Raw genomic sequence first — 17,981 nt, forward strand, 5'->3', positions numbered from 1 at the left:
GTAACCTTCAGCAAGGCTCTGAGCATTCATTTTTCAGCAGGACCTTGACACTTAGTCTCTCTGCTATGCCTAGAAAGTTGTTACGGAGCAATCAAGGGCCATGAACCTGGAAAGGCTCTCCCCTACTGACACAATGGCTTGCTACCAGCTGGGCCATCGATTTTGAACAACTCTCCCAGAAAATGATGTGGGGGTTGGGTTGGAGTCTGGAAAGTCCCCAGCAGAAGCACAGAGGCAGGAAAGTGTCAGAAGCTGTTTTAAAAGAAAAATGCTCTGTAAGCAAGGTCAGCCATTACACTGCTTGAAGACCAGACCAAGCAGGCAGGAAAAACTCCCCAGCCTAAAGGACTCAGCCCAAGTCCTGGGCTTACAGAGGTGGAAGGGACATACTGAGGGGGAGTTACATTCAGGAGTTGGTTGTTTTCCTAAGATCTGGAAGATCTTTTAAGAGTAAAAGTGTGTGTGGTTCAGAAATTATTTTGCTAATCATATGCTTCCTTGCTGTATTGCCATGTTGTCCCTACTGGATGTAGGTATTAAAAAACAGAGCTCCCACAGCCAAATGGACTCGATGGGAGTGTGTGTGTAAGTGACAGGTAAGTCTGGAGGGTTGTGGCATTGGTTCTGGGGTCAAGGCAACTAGACTGTGGGGCCCCACTGCCCAAGAAGGGTGTCAGACTCAGGGTCTTCGTCTGGGAATACACATGAGAGACGTAGAGCTAGGAACAGTAACCAGTCATTGTGCAGACCCAAGAGTCTTGGAACTACATGGGATCCAGTGGCTGGATCCCATCACAACAGACCGGTCGGTGTCCATTCAGAGAGCAGGGTTAGGCCAAGCTGCCACACTTGGTCCTACCTCCCTATGTCCCTGACTTTTAAGTTTGTGTGTGACCTTCTCATTATGAATCTGAATTCAGATTATAAGCTGTTTCAAGCAGAAAGTGTGATTCTATTTCGGCATTGGTGAGGCCGCATTTAGAATATTGTGTCCAGTTTTGGGCCCCCCACTACAAAAAGGATTGGACAAGTTGGAGAGAGTGCAGTGGAGGGCAACCAAAATGATTGGGGGCTGGAGCACAGGACTTATGAGGAGAGGCTGAGGGAACTGGGCTTGTTTAGTCTGCAAAAGAGAAGAGTGAGGGGGGATTTGATAGCGGCCTTTAACTACCTGAAAGGGGGTTCCAGGGAGGATGGGGCTAGGCTGTTCTCGGTGGTGGCAGATGACCGAACAAGGAGCAACGGTCTCAAGTTGCAGGGCGGGAGGCTAAGTTGGACATTAGGAAAAAGTTTTTACTAGGAGGGTGGTGAAGCACTGGAATGGGTTACCTAGGGAGGTGGTGGAATCTCCATCCTTAGAGGAGGTGAGAGCCCTGGTTGGGATGATATAGCTGAGGTTAGTCCTGCTTTGAGCAGGGGGTTGGACTAGATGACCTCCTGAGGTCCCTTCCAACTCTAATATTCTTTGATTCTATGATTCTATTTAACTCTGTGCCAGTGGAGGCTCATATACAGAGGGCGTTGGGGCACTCCCCCCACACCAGGTAAAGCATACACAGGGGAGGGAAGTGAGAGAGATTGACTAAATATGAATTGCAAAACCAACAAATCTCTAGCAGCCTGCTATAGATTTGTTGGGTTTGCAATGTGTGTGCTAGCAAAGTGTTCTTCACCACCACCCTCTGGCTTGTATACAGACTGCTCAGTGAAGGTCTGATAGGAGGAAATCCATGCCCATTCTGAGTGCCGTTTGGAATGCTGGATTCACTGCCCAAGCCACAGGCTGCCGTCACTGTAGAGTGTGCTAAAGTGTTGGGCTTTAACAGCCCTGTGTAGATCCTGCTAGACCACATTAATGTGTTCTGGGTATGTTTTATAGCGTGGCAGCAGGTCTGCACAGTGCAGTTGGAGTGCAGCACTTTAGAGCACTGCAGTCACCACAGCCTGTGGCTTGGACAGTGAACGTGGTGCCCCAAACCCCACTCAAAATCACTACAGTTTGCCTCTTATCAGACCTTCACCGTGCAGTCTGCAGGGGACGAGGCAGTGGGGAGAAGGAACGCAACAGAGGAAGGCGAAGAAGAGGAGGATCATCTCGGAAGAGCCCAGACCCCGGGGCTGGTCAAGGTAAGAAAGGGCCCTAGGCGGCATGGGAGGGCAACCTTCCTATGGCCCTTTCTCCCTCCTGTTCTCCATGTTTGGGGTGAGGGTGGATGGGAGTCCATGGGGGCAAGTGGGCATGATTTTTCTTTTTTATGCTTCGTCCATGCTTTATGCCACAATGTTCATCAGCTGCTGCTCTTCTGTGTAGCATCTACCACACATTAAAGTGCCCAAAGATAAGAAATAAATTTAAAAAATAAGACAGTGCCATGTCACAAGTTGCACAAATGTTGAAAGCCCTAGCTGGTTATATTGGTTCTGCTGAGTTCCCAAGGGAATTTATATTGGGAAGTGAAAATGGCCTTTAGTATTATTATTTCTGTAGCACCTGATGTTTATTTAAATACTAAATGGACGAATACAGGGTAGGGTTTTTTTTATGCTGAATGATATAATTAATTAATCGGCCAGACTTTTTTTTATTCAACATGGAGTATCTATCTTTTGACTAAATATGTTATTTCTCTTCATAATGAATGATATGCAGCTTTATTTTTCCAACAATACACTTTTTATACTAAGTGATAAAATCAGTATAAAGTGCAGAATCCTAACAGTTTCAAATAATTAAAATATAGGACAGTTAATCCCTAACCAAAATTCAGGTCCTCAGGCAACTGATTCCAGGAAAATAATCTTACCAATAAATAAATATGTAACCATAGGACAGTATGTTAAATAATAAAGAAAAGTGGAGAGAGTGAAGGCAATGCATTTTTTAGATAAGTTCTGTTAGTTCAGCTACAGATTAGAGGGGGCCTTGTCCATAGAAAAGTTGTGGCAATGAAGTTCTACTAACTAAGGAAGAGGGATGGATATTATAATTTAAAGGCTCTCTGGAAGGCATATAAAACTCTACAGCCTAAATACTTAATGCCCAGCCCACTTATCTTCTGCCCTCTTCTAGAAGGGTACTTGTGCTGCATGGGACAATTTCACTGTAGAAAACTGTGCAAATTCAGTTCTTTGGTTGCACATAAATATGCCCAAAATTACCAGGTACCATGACGATGAGAACACTATAAAAGAGGACAAGGATTCTTTGTCCCCAAAACACTCAAGTCCTCCATGGCGTGATGTGTCATTAGGGCCTGGGATCCGGTCCTTGTTGTTTAGTGCCTATGTCCCCTGAAACAGCTGCCCCATTTTTACTGCAGATGATTTCACAGGAAGGTTCAGCTAGTCTTGATTGTCAGCGCCCAGTAATGCTACTTTGCTGCATTTGTGTGTGTTCCTCTCTGTGTCAGCAGTGCTGAGCGCCTGAATTTGACCCATAAACAAGTATTCAGGGTAACAATTTTAAAGCATAGAGTTAAACATAAAATCCAAGACTATTCAGTCTTGATTTTTCTGAGACCAGCTTTTTTGTTCACGGAAGCCTTACAAATGGATATTTTGAAGTAGGCACAGAATTAACAGCAGTTACGCTCTTCCAGGAGCATTGCTTGCTGTTGTGATATTCATTTACCGCCTATGCTGCACTCTTCAGATGTACCCTTATTTATTCTTCTGATGAGAGTACAGCTCTAACCACATCCTACCAGAAAACATCACCCTAATGTTGATTGACTACACTAATTGAGTGCAATACATGAATGTACTGCTAGTCGTTTTTACAAGAAAAGATTCAATTCCAGATGATAAAAAAAAACAAGCATCTATGTCCCCATCACTCCTCAAAACATATTTGCAACCTGACTCACTCAGTGTGTGATAAATTGGGAAATAATTGGAAACTTATTAATTACCCCCATTGTTTCTTAAATGAGAGAAGTACACACTCTTGCTGTCTTTACAAATACAGTCAACTCTGCCTGTGTTGTTTGTGTCTGTAGGCTGGTTTTCAACAGGGACAAATCCTAACCAATCTTATGAGGCCACTGCAGGATTCTGCCTGCATACAGTGAGTGGTGTGGTTTCACGGCACACTGGGGAAAAGGGGAGGGAGAGATTTCGAGAGCATGTGTCACAGTGTCCAACTCCCTAGGGATGGCTCCCCATCTCTGCTCTGTGGGACTTTCTGTTGGGCTGAGGGTATGGAACAATTGCCCAAGCTGGAGCACAATAGCTGCTGTAATGGCTGCAGATTGTCTCTGCTCCCACTAATTTGACTCAGGCCTGGTCTACACTTAAAACTTAGGTCAACCTAGCAATGTCGCTCGGGGTGTGACAAAAATTCACACCGCTCAGAGACGTAGTTCAGCCAAGCTGGGTCCCGTTATAGAAAAGGAAGACTTCTTCCATTGACATAGCTACCACTTCTCAAAGGGCTGGATTAAGTACAGTGACGGAAAAACCTCTTCTGTCACTGTAGCAAGTGTGTACACTACAATGCTACAGCAACATAGCTGCAGCACCATAGCTGTGCCACTGTAGCATCTATAGTGTAGACATACCCTTAGTAGGTTCTTTCCACCCAGCTACTTGTGCAGGTGGATGGGTTATGGGTAGGCAGGACATTTGTCTGGTTTTAAGCTAGACAGTCCAGTTTTTCTCTGGTTTGTCCCCTCTATGGTACTAATGTAAAACCCTATGTGGTTTTATCTGGTATCACCCATGGAGGATGCCATTTTACAGAGCGCACCATTCTGCCCCCACCAGCGTGACCTCGCACGCCCGGTGCATGCAAAGTCACGCCAGTGAGGACAGGGCGGCATGCTCTGCAGAATGGCATCCTCTGTGCAGTGTGACCTCGCTTGCACCATGTGTGTGAGGTCACACTGGCGTGAACAACTGAGAGCCCGTGGCCTGTATTCTCGGCATGCATCAGTAGCCACCCTATTATGCGGGAGCATTTGGCCCTAAAAGAGGAAATGATTGGCCATTGCTGCCTCCTTACTCACTGTTAAGTTTCTGAATAGATTTTTTTTTCTTTTTAACTTAATTAACTCTATTCTATTGAGAGAGTGTTAAAAACCCCTTTGACAACCCTAGAGAGTTGAAACCAGCAATATTTGTTGAGAATTTACTTAATCCCACTACAACATTTAGAGAATACTTGAGTCTCAGCCAAACTGCTCTGTGCTTCAACATCATCGTCTGGGCAAATCCCAAAGAGAAGTAGCCTCCCTGCAGATTGAGTTCAACCTGGATCGATCTCTAGCTAGGTTCTTATGGTGTTCTAGCTGGATATTCAGTTTGTCCTTCATTGGAGATTCTATTAACAGAACTGCAATTTTTGGCCATGTGACTGCCATCCACATGTTTACCAAGGAATGCTGCTAAGCATCATAATTGATTGGTCTTCCACCCTAATAACATGTCCATACTAAAAAAGCTGCCGAAACTGAACTAGTACAGATGGAAGTAGTTTCTGGATTCAGCTACAAATATCCTCATTGCTAATCATGTCCTGTCATTTAATATGGAGCAGCAGATGAAGATGATGAGATCTGTTGATTGTATATTAATTACATTGATTAATTAAGAATTCCCCATTAACAGTCAGATTTGGTAGATTCTTCAAAGATCCGGCCACGTATTGTTAAAATTACTGTTGAGTTGGGAACTGCAGTGTGCATGGAAAAACCTGTATTTGTAATAGTTTTATTAACACAGTTAGCAAAGTAACAAACACTTCAATCTCCAGCTACCTTGCTGTATAATACAGGATGTGCGTCTGACTATCCATGTACTCACACCATTCCTTGCAAGAGGAACCGAAGTATTAGTCATCTTTATCATCATCTTCATCACCAGTGATTGTCATTGTGGCATCTCGCACAAGTTACAGCTCCCAGAGAACAAAGGCTGGAGTACAACTTTTATAATGTGTTACACTGCACCACTATGCCTCATGCATATTCAGTAGGCGTTTCATTCCCTTTTCTTTATTTGTATTTTCTCACCCTATTAGTGTTGGGGTGCCCTCTCCCATAGATTACTACTCTGTTTATCTCCAGTTTATTAGGATATATGTCAGTTACCATGGTATTCTTGTGGTGGGACATCTGCTGATGTTCTTAACTTAAAATATCCCAATCTGGTATAAATAAGCATCTTCTGGATACTGTCAGCAGTTTAGTCATTACACTGGTTTATCGTGTGATATCTTATGATCTAGGGTTACTCCTGGTTAACTGCATATGTAACGCTTTTGGGCTTTATGCCTTGTTTAGCTAAGCTGTTGTCTTACAGTCCTGAGGCCCCTAGGTTCATTGCTTTACTGCCTTAATTTATGCCTATACCTTACCTAGAAAATACCCATACCTATAGGGTAAAAATTTAAAACTTCAATCCACGGCTCTTCATCCTTCCTGAGCACCCACATTTCACTGCCATACTATAAAGTTGGTCCCACTCTGGTTCTGTAAATCTGCAGCTATGTAGCCAAGAGCTTCTGTCCCACTGAGGCAAAAATGATCAACGAAACTTTGTAAAAGGGCCATTTTGATATCCTAAGTGTTGGCAGCAAATGTAAAATTGGTGCCTGGAATGTTCTCTGCTTCAGCCCTTTCTTTCAATTATTTTAGCAGTAAAGCCTTTAATTTTGGGAACGCAGGAACATTCTGCTTTCTTTCTTACAGATATTGTCATGCAAAGGGATCTCTTCCACTGCTGTTTTACATTCATGAAAAAAGTTCTACCTTTCCCAAATGGAGAAATTGACCCAGAGCCGTACTGCTATCCATTCGGGCAAGGGTTTTACCTGGAGCCTTGATAGTGATAGACTTGGAAGTGACCTACTTTGCTAGTATTATTGTATCTGTTTACCACATCTAGAGGGAAAATTCCAGTTTCCCCATATTTGGTGATTGGCTGTGTATACCTGAAGTTGCCTTCCTTCAACAACAAGCATTGTTCATGTCTCTGTGCATCTTAAAACAGTCATTGATTTAGAATCTCGGAACATGTTCTCTTGATATCCAGGATAATAGACATCATCCCGCTTCCATTAAAGTAAATTACCAAATTGATTAACCTTAGTGGATGTAGGGGAAGGTTCTAATTGACAGAGCATTCAATTTCAAAACATGAACAGCCAACTACAAAAAATAGCCTCTCAGCTCCTAATGCCTATTTCCCATTTAGCTCTTTCTTTTACTTTCTCCTCCATATTTCTCCATTAATCTCCCCTAATTCTATGTTGTGATCAATTGAGAGTTTCTATAATGAAAGTATTACTTCCTGTTGCATAAGTTACCTTTTCCTAAGGTCACTTTATTTTTTTGAGAATGTTGTTGTCCATCGTTTCTTGTGTATGTGCTCTGATTTTGATGAGCATTTGGTTTGCATTACCAGTTGTCTTTGTAATTTATAAAAACCTTTCAAATAGACAACCAGAAGCTTTTCATTTTTAAGAAAGAATATGGCCTTCTGCATCTGTTTATGGTTAGGTAGCTTGATCCTGTGCATCATTTGAATCATTATCATTACATTTTCATCTTCCAGAACCCTGTATTAAATAAAGAAGAGCTTCTTAATCTCATTTAGTTCAGAAACATCTGCCTTCATTTGTAATCAGAGTATTTGTTTGTTCATAAGATCTGCCATAGAAGAAATCCCTAGCATTTCCTATCTCCCATTGATGTGAATAGGAATTTTGCCATTGAATTTACTGGGTCCAGGATCAGGCTGTCTCTTAGTGTTCAGTACATAAGGCATGTTGGCTGTAAAACCCATGCTAAGAATTTATACTTCGATTTTTGCTTTTCTGGAGCAGCAGCTAAATTAGGGGGTGGAGATCAGTTTGTTCACTACGTGCCTCTACTACATCACTACAGAAATGTAGTAACATAAAAAATCCATGGCCCCTTGAAATTTCATGGTGAAAGTGGAGAAAATTCAAATCCTCTTGCTCTAAAAGCATAGGACCCTGACACGTGAACTAAAGATTCATCTCCTCTCTGTATTAGCAGGTTGGGACCTTTGACAAACAACTGAATAGTTTTGACCCCATTTAGTAGTGGACAATGGTACTATATTAGCTAGTTTATTACAATAAGAAGTTGAGGGTTTCAGATGAAAAGACAAAGCTTATCCCAGCACTCTTTGAAGGAGGTATGAACAGTAGACCTGTACCCATCATTCAGTGCAAGGATCCATACAGTGCCCTTGATCCAGAAAAGTATACCATCGTTATCAAAGGGATATTAGCACACCAGTGTCAGTGGGTGTTCTGCCATGAATCAAGGTGTAAGTGGCCTACTTTTGGATGTGCCACATTCCTGTTTACAGACATTAGCTCTTACTGGAATTTAGGATTCAGTAATCTGTCAGGGCTCGGTCCTGTGCAGATTAACTTCCCTCTGTCTTCACTCATGTACTTTTTTGTTTAACGGTCTGGCTACACATTCTGTTTCCATTGGTCTGTAGTTACAGTAGTATATTGTTTTTGAGTGGCTAAAACATATGTGGGGTTGAAACTGAGCTAAATGGAAAAGAACACCAAACTGGCTATTAACCCATAAATAATCACAAGAGAGAGGTGATATGCTTGCATTCTCAATTATTTCCATAAAATGCACTGGTTTTGCTACTGTATTGGCGCAGTTACTTCCAGATGAGCCAGAGCTCAGACCATAGCTAATATGTGGTCATAACAAAATAAACAGCAGGATCTGAAGAGTTTGGCTTTTGTATCACGACTGTGGTAGTTGTGCATTCTACCTCTGACCCCAAGGCAGACACTAGGCATTTTTAACCAGATGTGTTCAATTATAATGGAAGCCACAGACCCACTGGAGAGTTCCCTGCTGCATATACCCTCTGCTGCTGAGCCTATTTAGCTAAGTGTGAGATTACAAACTATTCTAATATCCGTTAAAGTGCACAGGGTGAACATTTTTTCTGGCTGCATCTTTTTATACTTCAGCTCATATGGTTGAGTAGGAAAACAAGAACACACACTCTGTGTTTTGTTTCGCTGCTTGTCTGTTTTAAATCTCATCTTGAGATCTTCCGAGATTGTCTTTAACTTTTACTTTCAGTAGCCTAACCCTGCTCACTTTGTCTAAATTAATTTCAGTTCATTGTGTTCATCTATCACATTCTAGAACAGTGTGTTCAGGAGATAGAGCTTATGCAGGGCCTTGTAAAATGTTGATAATTGATTTTTGGGGGGGAAGTAAAGAATTCCCAGGAGGGATGCTCAAAGAGTGCCAAGCATTATGTAAGTCAAGTTTACAACATTTCCTGCAGTCAGACTTGCTGTTGTGGAGACTGGAAATTTGACACAGAGGCTAGAAGCTAGAAAAAATTTTGTTACAAAATCTGGCACTGATCATAAAAAACAAAGTAATAAATTACAAGTCAGGAAATTGGGAGCGTATCTTTCATGCCTAAAAACTCTTAGGACTGTTAAAGGATCAACTTATTCAAAGATTGCATTGAAATAAATATAAGCCTTCTGGTCATGGGGAGGTGGCAAAGAAAGGCAGACTTGAAGGAAGCTTTCTTCTGGGATTAGGGATTTAGACAGCAAATCTCACTCTTTATTTTATGTGGTGTGCATATTCTGCTCATCAGGACTACCTGTGACTTTGACAATGTTACCTATGTACCCCAGCAGTATTTGGATATTATTATGCTCCTTACTTTATCTCACATACACCATGATGAGTGTGAGTTCAGTTTTAACTGAAGCTGGAGTCCAAACCTAGACCCAAGATCCAAACCAACTCCCAAATGTCAGATTAGTTTCTTTCCAAATCTAAACTTTCTTGCACAGGTCTGGTTCTAGTTCTAACCATCCTTCTATCAGGTGTGCCCACACACAATAAACCAAGGAAGATCAGACAAGACACCTTTCAACAATTTAACTCCACATGTGAATCAGATGAAGCATTTTGTGAATGATACAAGATGCTCTTCCCAGTAGCTGGGGCTGAGCACTCACTGTCTTCAGAGCCAATAGCATCTGCCAGCGCAGGGAATAAGAGGTTGGAAATAGAACTCAAATCTGCATTTCCAACATGAGAATACGGAGCATTAGTGCAGAATTGGGCTCATAAGAGCTGTTTTCAAACACTTTTGATTTTTGGCTATGAGTATTTTGTTTCCTGCAATTACAGCATCACTGATAAAAAATGTCTACCCCACTCCATGCACTAGAACTGTATTTATATTCTGTCAAACAGATTTTTCTAAATCCTCTAACAGGAGGAAAGCCAGCTCAGTTGCATTGGTGTCCCAGTTATGGGAAGCTGGGAAATTATGTATGCAACTATTGCAGACAAGAGAAATAAATATGTTTGTTTGACATCCTGCAGATATGGTCTGTCTGCTTCAGTGATGAAGCATTGATTATATCTGTTACCGTGTTTGAATAAGAGTGCCTAGTGGGAAGTATTAGAAACTACTTTAAATGTTAAAACTTCAGTGTTACCACCAGAAGCACTTGTTACAACACCTGTTTTTATTTAGGTGTACACTGACATTCTCTTTATCACATCAGCACCACAGAAAGTGGATTTCCTCCACCGTGGTCATGTTAAGATGTGAATATGTGACTTTCTGTACATCTGGAATTGAGAAAATGAGTTGCTGTAGAGCTATGAAGTTGTGATATATAACAAAACAGTCCTACTTATAAACAGAGTGCAGACCTATGTAGCTGAGCATATTTTAGAAAGGTCTTTTTCAGTTTCTTCTCATTTTCTTTTTACCTAAGTTTGACTGAAATTGATGACAGTTCTCCTTCCACATAGATGAGGTGGAAATAGGAACTCAGGGGGCCCCTGCCTCCTTGCATGGAATAGGAATTCTGTCTACACCTTCACGTGTCACTGATTACCTGTACTGTGCAGCAGAGACAGTTCTGCTGCTGGCTCTGTAATAGGTGCACATGTTGACATTGCTTTGTTTCTTCAATTTATTTTTTTAAAATTAGTTTTTCTACATTAAATTGTCTACATTAAAAGAAGGTTTGTAAAATAAAGCACTCAAAAGTTGGGAAGTATGAGTTGCAGTTTTTACTCCAACCCCCTATGCATTTCTATAGTCTCAAGTTCCATGGTCACAAATAGAGCTGAGTGAATAATGTATTTTTCTGATTCACTGGCTGAACCGAAAATAAATAAATATAATTAATTAATTTAATTAAATATATATTAATTAAAATATAAATTGTTAGAAGCAAAGCCGAATTTATTTTTAGTTTTTCTCACCAGAGCAAAACACAAACAAACAAAAATTTATTCAGGCCAAAAGGATTCTAAACGTTTTCAAAACCATTTTGACACTTGCAAGATTTATTTTTCAGCTGAAACTATTCACTGAATTCAACCCAAATTCATTAATCATTTCAGTGCTTTGAAAAATGCATTTTTAGTGAATTTACTGTTCCCTGAAATATTTCACTTTGCTTTAATGACTATTGTTACCAAAGGACTCCTACCTCATTTAGTGTCCACGCTGGATAGTAAATGAGGCAGGGTTGTGTAGTGAATGAAGCTCAGATCCATAGCACCTGTACCTGAGTTACTACAGGGTTTGGTTGGTAGACACTATGTGCAGCCTCATGCCTCAGATTGAACCATTAAGTAAAAAATACAAGCAGCTGCCTCATTCAGTGAGTACCATCTATCCTGAGCATTAAATGAAGGAAGGGAGGAACCTGCAGGAAAAAAATAGTGTCCTAATACACAAAGGGCAGAGTATAGGTTGCACAGACACCCTTAAGTTTGTAATGTCTTAACTTTTGAGAGTTTTACTATGCAAGCTTAACATTCTTTGAATGTATTTTTGTACAAAATATTTATAACATTAATATGTGTTTTAAGTTGCTAATATACATCATGATTGTTTGCCATTTAATTGTGGCAGTTTAAATACACTGACACTAATTCGTGCTTCATGTTAACTGATCTGTTGGTCTTGAATGATGTTATAATGTGCTGAGGCTAGCAACTGCAAATTCCTGACCATGGCTTTGAAACAGCTGAAGTGAGCATCCCCAAGGAATATTTCCTGTGTTTTACACTGAGTCCAGTGCATACTGGGGCAAGTCTTTGGGTCCAAGATTTTCAAAAGATTTTTTTGGTGCCCAACCTGAGAATGCCTTTAAAAAGGGCCTGCCTTTCAGAGTGGGGGTGCTCAGTAATTTCAGAAAGCCAAGCCCTTTTAAAATGTCTCAAACTGGGCACCCAAAATCATCATCAGTTTTGAAAATCCTGACCTAGGCATTGAGATTAGTGCTGTGTAGATACCTATGATGTGTAAATGTGATCATTAAAGCTCACAATTGTGCCTCGTTGTTGTTTCTAAATGTAAGCATTTTTATTTAAGGAGATCCTAGTAATGTAGGGCATGAACATTTGAGCTTCTAGGGGGAAAAAGTGGAGGTCAGGTTTAGGGTGTTTCCTTTTATTTATGAAGTATTCCTACTTCTTGTTCTTTCTTTATAAACAATTTTGACATATTCTGAACAGATGCAGGTATTCAGATTTTACATTTTCCGCTTCACCTCTTTGATATTCTCTTTAGGCAGCCTTCTGAATTACAGGCAACTAAAGGTTCACAGAGCCAGCTCAGATGTATAGGAGAAGTAATTTAAAATTCTTCATGCTTCTTGAATGCTGTAATTAATTGAGGTTTTCTGTGAAGACTTCCTGCACTCAGGAGGGAAGCCAGGAGCTCCTGATACATATCCCTTCTGTGGTTGTAAGCAAGTCTATGACTATCCCTATTTCCCTATTTGTAAATTGGGATAATAATACCTGCCTACCTACATCACAGGGTCATTGAGAAGATTAATAGGTTAATAATCCAGTCCTGCAAGACCTCCACATACATGCAAGTCATTAGTATCATTGTACTGATATAGTAATTTTTCTCAGATGTTTACATGAAGCTGTATCATTAATTTCAAGGTCTCTGATATTTCTGTATTGACGGAGAACAGGAATTGTGAACATTGAAGCATTAGGTGGCAAACTGATATATGCTTAAAGCTACTCCTGTGTTTATTAAACTGATTCTGTATGTAAACCTACCAGACCACATTGTATTTATTATTTCAAGTAGCACATATGAGAAATGTACTCAAGTAAGAAAAGCCTGTGGGTAAGATCCAGCCCTCCTTGAAGTCAATGACAAAAGTTCCACTGACTTCCAGGGAACAGAATTTCACTCTGGATCTGTGTTTCAAACACTCTGTAGTCTGACCATGTCAGATCAGAGCTTTTGATTTGGCCCATTATCAATATCTGCATCACTTGCAAATGTTTATATGAATTTCTCTTTGGATGGTGAACACCCTCACAATATAAGGGATGTTTGGATCTGATGTCTGTATTCAGGTCACATTCTAGTGTGTACCTTTACTGTGTGTACAAACAATTTGGGGGGTGGAGGGGAGTCATCCATGTTTATTGGTAAAAATAATAGAAATATGCTATAATTTGAGATAATTTGGTTGTTAAGCTAGAGCCCCAGATTTCAGCACCGTTTATGTCTGGTTTTACATGTTTGTTTCGTTTCTTTCTTTTCCTTCCCATTTTTCATTACAGTTCCTTTGGGACGGCCACAAATCATCAAGTGCAGATCACCTGAACAGGAGACGTTTTCATGTCATTGGACTGATAGGGATTTTCACAACCTCGCTTCTCCAGGAACAATACAAATGTTGTATATGAGAAGGTAAAAAGAGTATGCAATTTGAAATGCCTAACAATCACTTCACTGGTCATTAAAATGCAATGTAATTCATTTCATGTCATGGAAAAAAGCTAAGAATGCACAGTTTAGTGAATGTTTTTTAAACCAAAGATGTCTGTTAATTGTCCAGCATAATGCCATGACTAAGGTTAAGGGACAGGTCAGGGGCAATAAATAAAAATTCAGGGAAGCCACAGCAGCCTGGCCAATCAGTTGTTCGATGGTGGCCCTGGGACTAACAGCTGCTCCAGCAGTCATGGAGGTCCCGGAAAATCCAGAATCCCTGACCTCCATCACCAAATCATATCCTTAGCCATGACTAATACTAATTGGAAGAGAATGAGTTAAACACTGAAGGAAACATTCTTAGAAGAAATAGGCCCAAGCTGCAGAATCTGGAATTTGAATGCCCCACAGTGTGGGGAAGAGGTTTAAGATACGGGTCTATGGTTTGTTCCCCTAGGAAACCTAAGCCAGGTTTTTTAACCTTACCCAGTTTGAGTTGTTTTCAGCCCTGGGGTTTTGGTTCAGGCTGATCCAAAATTCTGGGTCAAGGTTTAGTAGAAACTTCCTAATCAATTGCTAGTTTGAACACCTTTCAATCCTCAATGCCCAAGGGTGCCAGTATTCTCTCTGCTCTAAATGGCTTTCAGAAGTTGTGATATCTTTTTATGTACTCCTGCAGAGCATGAGCTATAAAGACTGACTAGGTTCCATTTAATAATGGCAATATTATTATAATGGCAATAATAGCAATATAACAGTGCCACACAAATTGGCCACATCACATATTTTATCTTCTTACCAGGAACAAGAATGATGTGATTAAAAAATAGAACTGAGTGGCAAAAAAGATCATTAGGATACGTTATTATATACATTTGCATTTAATGGCACTTATTGTATGTTCATAGATTAGAAGGAACCACTGAGTTCACCTAGTCTGAACTCTTGCATGAAATCTATGACCTATGCAATGCAATAACTCCTGCATCAAGCCTATAACTTCTGGCTTAGCTAAAGCATTTCTTTTAGAAAGACAAGCAATCTTAATTTAAGACTTTAAGTGACAAGGAATGTTGCATCAGTGCCATTTGATTATTACATAAATATTGAGCTACTAAGTAATTGATAGAACTGCTAACCATGAATTTTCTTGCCTTTAAGTTTCTGACCATGGTCTTTCAATATAATTTAGGTTACTAGAAGTTTTACTAGAAGTCTGCTTAAGGACTGTGCCCTTAAGGAGATATGTTCTCTTCTTGGTACCTGTGGATAACTTCCATCTGTGCTGGTGGGCTTTGCAGTATGTTTGCATGGAGGGATAGCATAATCCAAATTATTGCTGAGAGGAGGGTTGTTATTTTAATCCAGGGGTGGCCAAACTTTGCAATATCAAGGGCCTTGGTGCCAATTTGCCAGGAGCCCAAGGGCTTTGCCTAATTTTCAGGTTTTAAAAATAGCACACATTGACAATATTTGCTTACATTTGTATCTTTCTTGATAGCTGAATACAAATTGCTTGTTGTTTTTTGCTAGCAACAAAAGCCTATAACTGATGACTTTTCTCCTAACCCTACCATTTCTGGGGGAGAACAGATGTGGACCACATTTTAGTTCTCCATATAATTTATTATTCTGGGGCCATATCAGCCCTTAAGGCTGCATTTTGGGCAATCCCATCCCAGTCTGATTCAGCTCCCATTACAGCCTGAATTGCCATCAAATGCAGAAAAGACTAATTAGATGTATTTCTGTGACAGTGGTCTGTCAGTTTCAAATGCACACATGCCCTGTTTTCAAGTATTACAGACTGCATGAACATCTAATGAACAGGATTATAATTTTTCCAACAAACATCAGACTATTAAGCACTATTTTTCACAATATAGTTTCTGTTTTGTGAAGAAAGAAATCAAACTTCACTTCTCTTGGCAATGAAGTTAAAGACATCAGTGGATGCAATTAAAATAAATGTCTTTCACTATGTCTCTGGCTTTGTTTTACCTTTCAGGTGGCATAATCTTCCTGTAAAAAATTTCATTAAGCAGTGAAATTTGTTAAAATTATAAACTTCTTTAGTTTTCCTGACCAGCATAAAAGACAAAGAAACTGCTGTTTATTTTTCTCCTTAACTTCCTTTAGCTATTCCAGTGGCTTTTAAGCATCCTTTATCTATTCTGCTCAGGTGGAATGAAATTGATTTCAGATGCTGACTGTTAAGGGCTCTCCAGCAAACCACTGCCATAGCAGAAATTTTTATCGCCTTCCTCACATGCAAAAATCTAGAGGGGAGCTCATCATCATCCTGGGCTGTACGATGTATCTTCAGAGTGTTGGAGCCCTCTTTTTCCAGGAAATAGTCGGTGTAAGCGGGGCTGGATTTACACCTTATGCACCCCTAGGCACAGCATCTTCAGTGCCCCCTGCCTACAGCTGACCTTTGTGTTTTCTGTGTGGGGAGGGGTTGGGGCGACAGGTGGGGGGAATATTTATTGCTCACCCCTGGGCTCAAGTTTCTGGCCTTGCCAGGGGGTGGGGCCTCAGGGGCAAGAGGAGGAGCAGGGAGTCAGGGCCCCAGGAGAGAGGAGGAACGGGGTGGGGCCAGAGTTCCAGCACTCATGCAAGGCCACAAATTGGCCGGAACCCCTGGGCATGGGCCCCATTGGCCTGGGCGGTAATCCGCCACTGCTTAGGCGCCCCTAGAAGACCGGCACCCCTAGGTATGTGCCACTGGGAAATCTGATCTTGTGTGTAGGGGGACACCAGCATCACAAATATACACAGATTAATTTCAATGAAGATTTTTTTTCTAGGTTACTTTTGAAGCATACAGGAGCTGTGTTGTTCCTTCTGTGAGAGCTCTTCTGAGTCTGGGTCTTTCCATTTTGTTTTAACTGAAGACTTTTGCCTTTTTTCTTTGAAAATCCTGGCTTTGTTCAGATTTGCCGTATCAAAATGAAGTTATAGAAATATTGTTGCCCTTGGCCTGACCGGTCAGCCAATATGTGGAACCTGCCTGGTTGTTTCTATTAGGAGGAGAAGCTGGCCAAATTTTTGGGCAGTGGGTTCTACTGTTTCATCTTTCACAACACAAAGGAGGATTTAATTGCTTCTTTCATTTACTTAGCCTGAATGAAGGGTGCTTACTACACACACCAACTTTACCCAGCCCTGTGATTGACAGCAGCTGTTAATACCTTCCACCATAACAATATAGTCTCTAACCTGTTTGGGAATTTCATCCAAGCCCATAAAAATAACCACAAGATCATATATACATATTCTTCAGGGGGCTTTGGGTAATTTATTATAAAAGATGATCAATACAGACATGATGATCAATACAGACATGAGTCCCACTTCTATACAAACTGTGACTTACCGCTAAGCACATTTTAATATATATATTGTTGTTATTCTAGGAATGATGAAGAATGGAAAGACTGTCCCGATTATGTAACTGCTGGAGAAAACAGCTGTTATTTCAACACATCATACACCTCCATTTGGATAACTTATTGTGTTAAGCTAATCAATAAAGTTGAAGTATTTGATGAAAAATGCTTCAGTGTTGATGAAATAGGTACATTTCCAATATATATATTATGCTGCTTGATTTTTATATTCTGATGCATGTAATCAAATCATTGGCTTTGTTACCATGATTTTTTTTTCATTAATTTGGGAGTTTTATATATTTAAATTCACTCTGTGGTAGAGATTAGTTTTAAAAGTATGTTGTATAAATCTTTAAAGTACAACCTACAAAAATGTGTCTAATTTTACTGGTAAGCCAGTTTTTAGCTTTTATGGTATGTGTTTAACATGTGAAAGCAAAGACATCCATACAGCAGATTGCAATCAATGTAATCCGCATCAGGAAGTATTGCCTCTGTTATAGAAGGATACAGGCAAGAGAGAGGCAGATGCCTAGCTTATCAATATGATACTAATCAATGAGATTCCCTCCTTATGTGTGACTGACACTGGACTCTCAAGCATACTAAAATGAGTCATTCTGATGCTGTCACTCTGGACAATCTTCAGTGGATGGTGCCTAATCATGCTTTGCATGACTGAGGAGGTTGTTGGGAAAACCATGACTCTGAGTTCTGCAGCAGCAACTCTGTCAAATTTTAGCTCCTGAATCAGAATTTAGAGAGATGCTAGATAATTACAGGGTCAACTATACTCTAAATCAGGATGTTTTTAATCAA

General features: G+C 40.4%; 1 protein-coding gene across 7 annotated transcripts in view; it reads left to right on the plus strand.

Moving 5' to 3' along the window:
* The window catches only part of GHR (growth hormone receptor), a 161,507-nt gene that overhangs the window by 129,222 nt on the left and 14,304 nt on the right, over positions 1-17,981 (plus strand). For all 7 annotated transcript variants that reach the window (XM_067545586.1, XM_067545581.1, XM_067545580.1 and 4 more), the window contains 2 exons: positions 13,614-13,743; positions 17,187-17,347. In XM_067545586.1, the coding sequence (XP_067401687.1) occupies positions 13,614-13,743; positions 17,187-17,347 (291 nt within the window). The remainder of the gene's footprint in view (positions 1-13,613; positions 13,744-17,186; positions 17,348-17,981) is intronic.

Source organism: Emydura macquarii, unplaced genomic scaffold (assembly GCF_026122565.2).
Source record: "Emydura macquarii macquarii isolate MOO-44397 ecotype Brisbane River unplaced genomic scaffold, CSIRO-AGI_Emac_v2 contig_1045, whole genome shotgun sequence".
Classification (NCBI taxonomy): Eukaryota; Metazoa; Chordata; order Testudines; family Chelidae; genus Emydura; species Emydura macquarii.